Source organism: Benincasa hispida, chromosome 5 (genome assembly GCF_009727055.1).
Source record: "Benincasa hispida cultivar B227 chromosome 5, ASM972705v1, whole genome shotgun sequence".
NCBI classification, from domain to species: domain Eukaryota; kingdom Viridiplantae; phylum Streptophyta; class Magnoliopsida; order Cucurbitales; family Cucurbitaceae; genus Benincasa; species Benincasa hispida.
The window spans coordinates 24554089-24564160 of record NC_052353.1 but is presented as its reverse complement, the minus strand read 5'-3'; the positions used below and the strand labels follow the sequence as shown (position 1 = coordinate 24564160).

General features: G+C 33.9%; 1 protein-coding gene across 1 annotated transcript; it reads left to right on the top strand.

Annotated features, from left to right (window-relative positions):
• The first annotated feature begins 5029 nt into the window (after positions 1-5029).
• On the top strand, positions 5030-8886 carry LOC120078248 (F-box protein CPR1-like). Its single transcript, XM_039032473.1, has 2 exons — positions 5030-6367; positions 8674-8886. Exon 1 carries the CDS (start codon positions 5204-5206, stop codon positions 6332-6334), a length of 1131 nt encoding a protein of 376 aa, XP_038888401.1. The 5' UTR covers positions 5030-5203; the 3' UTR covers positions 6335-6367; positions 8674-8886.
• The last annotated feature ends 1186 nt before the right edge of the window (positions 8887-10072 follow it).

The window sequence follows — 10072 nt, the reverse complement described above, 5'->3', positions numbered from 1 at the left end:
AATTACGAACAATTTGTGAAGGATCGACTTGTAATGGTTAAATCTATGGAGGCAATTGTTGGGGTTGATGTCCTAAATCTTGTAGGGTCCTATAGTTTGTAAACATTATATGAACACACTCTTTATGTGATTAATAATATATGATATTTTTATTTACTTTGTCTATAAAATATGTGATATTTTAGTTGCATTAACCACAAACCAATAAACTAACATCCAAGGTTATCGTTGTAATTTAAACATGTATGTGGAAACATACATGTGAATCATGTTTAAGTGATAACCTAAATGGCCTGTAGTAGATGGATAAGGTTGGATACCTTATCCTGGTGCCACTACGAGTATGACTCACTTTTGTAGGTGTTGCAATTGTTATAAAGTACTACGAATGATCTGATCCTGATCATTCATGTATTAGACACATGAATGGGGATATTCTATACAAAGGATTTTGTATAGGACCGGACCACGAAATGTTTAGTCTCATTATATAACACCGTTCATAATAGAGACTTACATTTCACCAAGATGACCATAGGTGACATGACCTGAATCCTTAGTGAGTTGTGAACTCCTACCTATAAGGGCGGTCCTTTGATTTGTATGGGTGAAAGTGGCCAAATCGCCGACTCAACAAGCCTACCATTTTGGGGATTCGTCTGATTGGGGAGTTGGGAACACAACTACACAAGATGGAATTCACTCCTTCCCTGAAGCAAGGGTAAACAGATAAATTGTTCCCTTAAGGGCTGATTCCGGATCTTGAACAATGTGACGCCACACCCTCTCCTAGCCTGAGAGGGGTTTAGTCATCGTGGGACTATGATCTATTGTTCATTAGAGGGATCAGTGGTACTTAAGAAGTTAGATGTAACTATAGAGGCAAAACAGTAAATTGGCCCAACTGTACGTATGAGCAATTTGTGAAGGGTCATCATACTGTTGATTGGTTATATCCAATGGACATATAAATATATCTGTAGTGCGAAGAGTGCAGCTGTCGATTTTTAGTGGAGTGCCCGACAATTAATGGATGGTGAATAATGTAATTAAAGAGTTTAATTAATTATTCATGTACCATTGGAGCTTCAAGCTACAGGTCCATAAGGTCCCCTTAGTAACTCAAAAGGATTTAGTTGAGAATCAGTTTTTGGATTAATTTGAATTGTTCAAATTAATAGAGGAATTTATTATATATGATATAATTAAATTATTTCAATTATATGTGATATAATTGTCATAATGTATTTGATACATTATAGTTTAATGGGAGGAAATAAATATTTGAATGAAATTCAAATATATTTTCTATGAATGTGATTCATAATTGTTAATTTTAATATAAATGAGATTTATATTAAATGTCATTTAAAAGAGAAAAGAAACTATAGTTTATATTGTATGTGATACAATATTAAAACTATAGGTTGTATTTTATATTTGATATAACATATAGTTTAATTAAATATAATATGATAAGTTAGTTATTATATTTATTTATATTATTTTATTATTATTATTTGAATAATATTCCTCATCTTTTCTCTTCAACCACTTTAGTGGGTGGTTATGGTTTTTTACGGTAAAAAGGAGAATAAAAGAAAATTAGTTTTCCTTCTTCTATGTTGCAATTTATTGAACAATTGAGAAAAGTTTTACAGAAGTGTTTTGTGTTCTTGTGTTCTTGAGAGACTTTCTCAATCTTCTTCCTCCTCCACCCAAACTTTTTCTCAAACCAAAATAGTCAGAGCCCACCACTCTTAGGTTCTCACCCTAAGAATACCAAGGACTCCTTTGTGGTTGTGTCCGGGATTTGGTTCAAGAAATTCTTGAAAAAGGTCTTCAAGAAGTTGTTGATTCTGTTCGAGGGTGGATTCGTGAAGAAAAAGGTTCTTCGAAGGTAATGTATCTTGAACCATTTTCTTGTAAAAGCATGTTGTAATTCAATTTTAAATGCATTCTGTTGTATGTTTACTATAAACTTTATATTCGATAATTAATGGAATTTGGACGATCTGCTTCCGCTCAAGGTTCTCTTCACACAATTTCCTTCAGCAATATGTTCTATAGGGCTAAGAGTGCAGTTACGGGTCTTTAGTGGAGTGACCCATAGTTAATGAATGTTGGTTAATTTAGTTAAAGAGTTTAATTAATTAACATCTAATTATTAAAGCTTATAATCTATAGGTCCACTAGGTCCCATACTAGCTCACAACGAGTAAACTAGGACCAATGGTTTTGAAATAATTTGAATTTTTCATATTAATTAAGGGAGTAATATTAATTGTATATGATATAATTAATATAATATATAGATATATTATAATATAAAGTTTATTTTGTATGAGATTTAAAACTAACTATATAATAAAAGGAGATTTATTGTATTTGAATAAGATTCATATAATAATGAATATGGATAAGATTCATACTAAAATAATATGAATTAGATTCATAATTAAAACTATAGGTTAAAACTTAGTTTGAATAAGATTCATATTAAAACTATAGGTTACAAAGAGATGTGCATTCGAATATGATTCAAATGTATATTTAATTAAATATAAGATATTTAATTAAAAATCAATCATTAATTAATTTGGTTAATTATTTATTATTTAAATTAAATTAATTTCATTTAATTTAAATTAAAAAAAGTAGTGGCGATTTTTTAACCCTCACTTCACGTTATCACAGGGGAGGTTCACTATGAAAAGAGGCGCCACCTTGTAGAGGATTGGCACTCTCTCCCTCCTTTCTCATGATCTCTTTAAAAAAAATACTTTGCAAGATTGATCTCCATACAACAATTTTCTTTCCTTTTTAAAAAGGAGATTCCCACAAACCAATTTCTTGCTAGAGAATAGTAGGAAAGACATTTTGGAGGCGTCCCTATACTTGAAAAATCGGTTGCAAAGAAAAATGAGACCTGGAGAAGTTTTGAAGAATTTTCTTCAAAGGTAATGTTTTCTTCTTCCCCTATACGTGGGAAATCAGTTTCACATGTTAAACTATAGTAAAGTTAAACGATCCGAGATCGAGTATTGTCATTGGAAATCAAATTATCAATTCATGTAGCTATCATAAAGATTGTTCCAATTTTATTTAGGGGACCAAACTTGATAAAAATCCTAAACCTAAGAAAGCAATTAAAATGGACAACTGAGGAGAAATTCATGCAAAAAGTCATCTTAGGTCTTCAATTTTGTCGATGGACCTAATAAACTCACTAGATTAACCCTTAGATTCAATTGCCTAGATTTAGAAGTCTGATGGACATGTATCCTCTCTTGAGCTCAAACATTTCTCACACATAGATATTAACTCGAGCTCCTGAAATTAAATAACTAAGCATGATATTACAACTCTTCATTATTAATCTATACGATTCTCCTATCACTCTTGTGCAAAATCGAAAAGTAGTTTATTATTTATAATATATTCACAACGGTGAGAAATATTGACATAAGTGACATTTTGTTGTTCATTCTTTTGTGTATCATTGATTTTTTTTTTTTAATCGAAATATCAATTCATCCCTATGTCGATGTCAAACTTATGAAGATGTAGAAATATCAATAGAAATGTAATTCCATACTTATAAGGTTTTTTTCTCTTTTTAAGACCATGCTTATAAGTTAACCTCTAGTTTGTTGGAATTTTTTGTATGGATGACCTATTCTCGGACACATTTATGTTTCAAGACCCCAAAACTTATGATATATAACCTTCTGCCTACGTCATAGGGCACTTTTGGACTTAATACTCATCTTGCATTTGGGATACACTGTCCAACCCGATGATTTTTCTAATGCCCTAACCCGATTTTAGAATAAAAACACGTTGACTATTTAAACGCTTTTTTCATTCAACATCTTATCGTGGTAGGGAACCCAAACCCAACCTGATGTTTTCTCCAAAGCCCTAACCTAGTGTTTTCTCCAAAGCCCTAACCCGATTTTAAAATACAAACACAATGAGTAAATTAAAAGTTCCAAATTGGTTCTAATTCATATCATGACAGTAATGAACGTTCCAGCCCGACGGTGGCTTCCCAATGGCACTTTTTTACACTTTTTTATCTCATCATTTTCTCGGGTTAGGGATGCCAAACCCGACCCGAGGATTTTACAAACCATTGGATCGATTGTAGGAATACAAATGTGATGAATAAATTAAAAGCATTCAAAATTCAATCTTATATACCTTAGTGTGAGCGCACTTCCATAGTAAAAATTTTAGGAATACAAACGTGATGAATAAATTACAGTGCACATATAAAAAGTTTGACTATATGGAGATTCCATGATCACATGTAACAGTTGTTGCAAGGTCGAGGAACATTAACCTCTACACACTTATAATCAATCTTATAGCGTGGAATCCCTCATTCTAGCATGTGTAGAACCAATCTTCCCAATTGGACATTCTTTGGAGTGGAGGAAACCACCAGGATACATGAAATGTCTTATCCTACCACAAAAAATAGCAACCACTGATGTATTCCTAAAATCGAGCCAGTGTTTTGTAAAATTCGTTGAGCTGAGTTTGGCTTCCCTGAATTGAGACAATGATGAGAGGAAAAAAGTGTGAAAAAAGTGTCATCGCATCGGGTCAGGGTTAAACCCCCGTCCATTTGGAAGGTTCATCATTGTCGCGCTATAAACTAGAAGCAATTTGGAACTTTTTAATTTACTCATCGTGTTTGTATTCTAAAACCGGATTAAGGCTTTGGAGAAAACACCGGGCTGAGTTTAGGTTCCCTACCACAATCCGACGTTCTAATGGAAAAAACGTTTAAATAGCCATCGTGTTTTTATTCTAAAACCGGGTTAGAGTTTTGGAAAAACCAGCAAGCTAGACAATATATCCTAATCGCTTTATGAGTTTTAAATCTGAAGTGCCCTGTGACGTAAGTAGAAGGTTATATATCATAAGTCTTGAGGGTGGGTCCCAAGATATGAATGTGCCCGACAATAGGTCATCCGTAATTTTATTATTATTTTTTGAAAAAAAAAGAAACGCTCTAGTTTGTTTTTTATTTTGATGATCCATCGACGGTCCAAAGCTCTCCTGCTCTGTTTTGCTTCTTCTTCTTCCCTCCCATCATTAGCGTCTTTGTTCACTTTCTTCAAAAAAAATCCCCCCGAATTCGCCTTCGGCAATTTACAGGTCTCACCCAATTCTTCGATGGTTCCTAGCTATGTTAGGTTATGTTCCACAGGAAGTCTTATTTAACATCTTTCTTAATCTTCCTACAAAAACCCTTGTTCTCTGTTCATGCGTCTCAAAATCATGGCGCTCTGTCATCGCCAATCCAAGTTTCATCAGCACCCACCTCAACCAATCTTTAACCTGCAACAGGAAACTTCTGATTCTCAAGCGCTATTATGGTAACAGAAGCAAGCAAGAAGTCCGGTTTTCGCTTCATCTCGATACAGAGACATTGGATCTATACCAGGAATTGAAATTCCCATTCGTCAATCAGAATGGGGATTCTAAGATCGTGGGAATTTGCAATGGATTGGTTTGTTTCTTAGGTCTCGATCTTCTTTTGTGGAACCCATCAATTCAAAGAGCTGTAGCTGTTCCTAGAACTAGCGAAATTGTCACTATCTATGGTGTTCCAGATTACTATGCACTTGGATTTGGCTTCGATTCTTGTACCAACGACTACAAGGTGGTTAGATTGTTATATTTTGAAGTTAAGACTCCTTTTAATTATAAAAGATCTCCTAAAGTTGAGGTATATGAGGTTAGAACAGGTTCATGGAGAGCAATTAAGATCAAAGCTCCTCGCTGTGAAATAGTCAAATCAGGATGGACACAAGCTTTTGTCAATGGAGCTATCCATTGGGTTGCTTACAGGGAAATTGGCAGGGGTTATAGGTGTTTCGTTTTGAGATTTGATATAGTTGAGGAGTGTTTCAGTTCTATAGCTTTGCCAGAGCGTTTGGTTAATTACTCACCATATGACTTGAAAGTTGCTGTGCTAGGAGGAGCACTTTCCATCATGCTGTGTGGCTGGTATTGTTTTGAAACTTATATGTCTTCTGTTTGGGTGCTGCAAAATTATGACATCCCTGAGTCTTGGACTAAATTAGTCAGCTTTGATCGATCTCAGGAGTTGGGAATGGTGTTAGGAATTAGGGAAAATGGAGAGATGCTTATGGAATCTAAAAGGGGGGAGGTAGTTTTGTACAAGCCAGAAATCCAGCTTATGAAAGGTCTTGGAATTTATGGTGCTGAAGATACTTTCTATTTAAATACTTATGTTGAGAGCTTGGCTTTACTGAATGAAGGGAAAGGAATCTCGAAGAAAGTGGCAGATTAAGTCCTCAATGAGCTGGTGCAAGCTGATTGAATGGTAATGATTCATTTCTTAAAGAATATTGGGTCTCACCATTTTGGCATGTATATATGTTCATATTAATAGGTTCAGTATATTGTGAACTTGCCTCCTGTTTAATTTGAAATATGTTGATGGTTCTTTGTTTTGGTCATTGTTTTTGGATAAACTTACATGAGAATTACATGAATAGTTTGAATCTTTGATGCAACGATAAAGTTGAGTAACATCACCGTTTCCATGCTATTAAAGTACTGTTATTGTGAGGACTCTGCATCAGTTATAGTAGGAGCAGATAGCGGGAATTTAGAAAGTGAAAGAGTAGATAAACATAAAATAACAAGTATATTTGATCCTTGAGATGGATAGGGTATTTTGAGGTTGGTTATATTTAATCAAGTGTAATGTTTGAAGGCTTCTTGACTTGCCTTTTTAATGAACATGGCACTCTTGTCTATCTTTCTTTATCACTCTGCCTGTCCACCTTGATCTTTTATAGCAATAAAAATTTCTCGTGATTCTAAGTTGTGACATTTGTTTGGATTCTTGAAACTTCCTTGTGTAGCATATGCATTTGATACTCGAACTTCGCTCTGCATTATTGTAAAGACTGCAGTTGTAGTTCTTAACATTATATAAATACAATTGCCTTACGTCGACATGCTGAGAATTGTTATTTGGAAGCTGATATTTGATGCTTCATATTTTTTTTGTCTAGACTTCCCAGTGGTTAGGCTTAACGCATATTACTTGTTTATGGCTTATTTCCTAGTTGAGAGTTGCTTTGGTGTTGAATTGAACTGCTCCTACGTATGTTTTACCTTTAAGAACTTAAGAAACTTCTTATCAAATAATTTTTTGAGTGAGTGAGTGGAAAAGAAAAATGTGATTAGACAATAAACCTTCAGTTGGCTATAGTTGAAAAAGCAAGCTAGAAATGAAGATGTTTTTGAGGTCATGAGTTTAAATCATGGGTGTCACCCACCTAAAATATTAAATGTGAGTTTTTCAACGGCAAAAGTTATAGGTAAGATAATTGTTACATTTAGATTAATATTGTTACATTTAATTTAATCGAGGTGTTTATAAGCTTGTTCAAAAAGATACACAACATAGGGAAACATGATTTTTTTTTTTTTCTTTAACTGAACTCTAGATTCCTTATGGTAGATTTTGGCAGCCTGGAGACATAATATGATCAAATAACTAGTGTGACAATACTGATACAAAGTGGAGTTTTAGGATAAAATTAAGAAGAAAGAGAAAGAAGGAAGGAAGGAACCCAAGGATATTCCAGCTCTTTCTCCTTCCTCTTGAACTTTGGACTCTTAACACTGCAACTTCTGGCTTTCTTTGCTTCCTAAAGAGTTATGGAAGGTGGTTCACACAGATTTGTGACTAGAAAAAAGAAATAAAAATCAGAATTAATAGTGCTTCAATCAATTGAAGCCCTTGATTTTTGGGAGAAAGGCATCCAAGGTGGAACTTTGTAATCTTCTTTTTGCTTCCTAAAGAGCTAAGGTCGTCTCCTAAAGAGCCATATTGGTTCCCTCAGCCACACAAGGCAGAAAAGAGAGTAACTAGTCAACGAAATGTTAGCCACATGGATCTTTCAACGTAGTGTTAGTAATCCCCTATTATGCTTGTGAAGGGGAAAGGCGAGAGCTAGTGGTTTTGTCTTGATTATAGAGTGTTGATTCGTGCCACCATCCCGGATAAGTTTCCCATTAGTGTCAGGCTATATTGATACCCACGCGCACTCAAGGCAGAAAAGAGAGCGACTGGTTAATGAAATGTTAGCCACATGGATCACTCGACATAGTATTAGTTGTTTTTCAAGCCCTATGATTCTTGTGAAGAAGAAAGACAAGAGCTAGTGGTTGGCTTAATTATAGAGTGTCGAATCGTCCCACCATCCCGAATAAGTTTCCCATACCTCAAGTTCCCAGTAGAAACTTTCAGAAAATTAGAACTAGCTTGTAGGCTTACTCATGGAAAGAAATCTTGCATTTCGCACCAAATTGAAATAGATCTTCCATACTGAAAAGAGAATGAAACAAGGAGAACGAACTATGCTTAGGAAACCCAAAGAAGCTGTTCTTGGCCCCACCATAGTTTAGGAAACGGGATTGACTGAAGGAGGAGGAGGCTCCAAAAAAAAGGGAAAAAAGAAGAAAGCTCAATAGTAGAGTAGTTCTTGTGTGGAGAGATTACCAGCCCTCTCGATTTGGCTGAGTTGCTTTGTAATTCTTGCAAGTGTAAAAGTTGTTCTATTTAATACTAATCTAAAGTAGGGTAGAATCCTTACATTTTGGTTCTTTTAGGAGAGCTTGGATCAAGGGATATATGGAAGAAATCAAAGGAGAACAAGGTACGGTAATTTCAATAGTTGCCAATTGTGAATTTCTGAATGTTCTTTAATTACTTAATACGTGAAATTGTTATTAAACAAAAAGTTCCTTAATCTTGATTAAAATTTGTGTCATATTCCAGTTCAAGTTTCTATATGTAACAGTTTCTGTTACGTTCAGTGAGCAACCCAATTTTCCATCTAAAAGCTGTTCTTTATCTGCCTTTATTTTCTATTTTTGAAACTTATGCTTCTTTTCCTCCGATTTGAAATTATGATTTTCACTTTTCTTAAAGAAACACTTGAATTTCTGGTCAGATTCTAAAAACAAGTAGTTTTTGAAAGCTATACAAAACTTGACTTGGTTCTTAAAAGTATTCATAGAAATTAGTTAACAAAATATAGAAATTTCTGAGTGAAAGTAGTGTTTATAAACTTACATTTTAAAAATCAAGAACAAAAAACTAAGGCTCTATTTGGTAACTATATTGTGTTTTGGTTTTGGTTTTTGAAAATTAAACCTATTTTCTTTTTGAAAATACAATAGTTGAATTTTTAGTCAAATTTCAAGAAAAAAGTTTTTGAAGGCTACATTTTTTTAGTTTCAAAACTTGGTTTAATTTTTTAAATTATTGGTAAAACGTAAATAGCAAACAAAGAAATTTGGATGTGGAAGTAATGTCTATAAGTTTAATTTTTTACAAACAAAAACTAAAATTCAAATGATTACCAAACAGGAACTAAATGATAATTAAATGGTTATAAAAAAGTTTCAATTCTTTTTTATTCGAAGATGTGTGTTCCTTGAAGTGGAGGTTTGAGTGAATTTAGAAACAGGAATCATTTTATTTGAATTGGGATTTCCAAATGAATTTCAAAGGAGGGATACATTCTACCGGAAGAAAGCGTTTAAACATATTTTTGTTAATTTATATTATTTTTGGATAGTTCGATCAAGAAGTTTTCGGAGGCTAAGATTGAATAGAGTATGCTTCTTTTATTCAACACTCTTGTTTCTGAGCCTAATTGCACGTGCTATTGAGATAATTGATTAAAATATTCATTTTCGTAGTTCAATGATTTTTGTCCTACTTTTAAAAAACTTAAGAATCTTAACCTTTTGTGCTTACATTATCAACACCTCCTCCTCATCCTCCTGCACCCTCGTTCTCATTCTTTTCCTCTTGTTCGCAACACAAATTCAATAGAGGGTGACAATGAGAGAGAGGAGGGTGATCTGTGAGAGATCGAGAGTCCTTTCCACATGCGTAAAGTTCGTTTTGGTAGTTTTATTCGAATTTGATCTCAGAAAGGTTTAAAAAAAACATTGTTTTCAAAAGGGTCATTTGTACAAAAACTCCCGTTGTATTTCT

What these genes read in the sequence shown, in the direction of transcription:
- LOC120078248 (XM_039032473.1), top strand. Translation starts at nt 5,204, where the DNA reads ATGTTAGGTTATGTTCCACAGGAAGTCTTATTTAACATCTTTCTTAAT.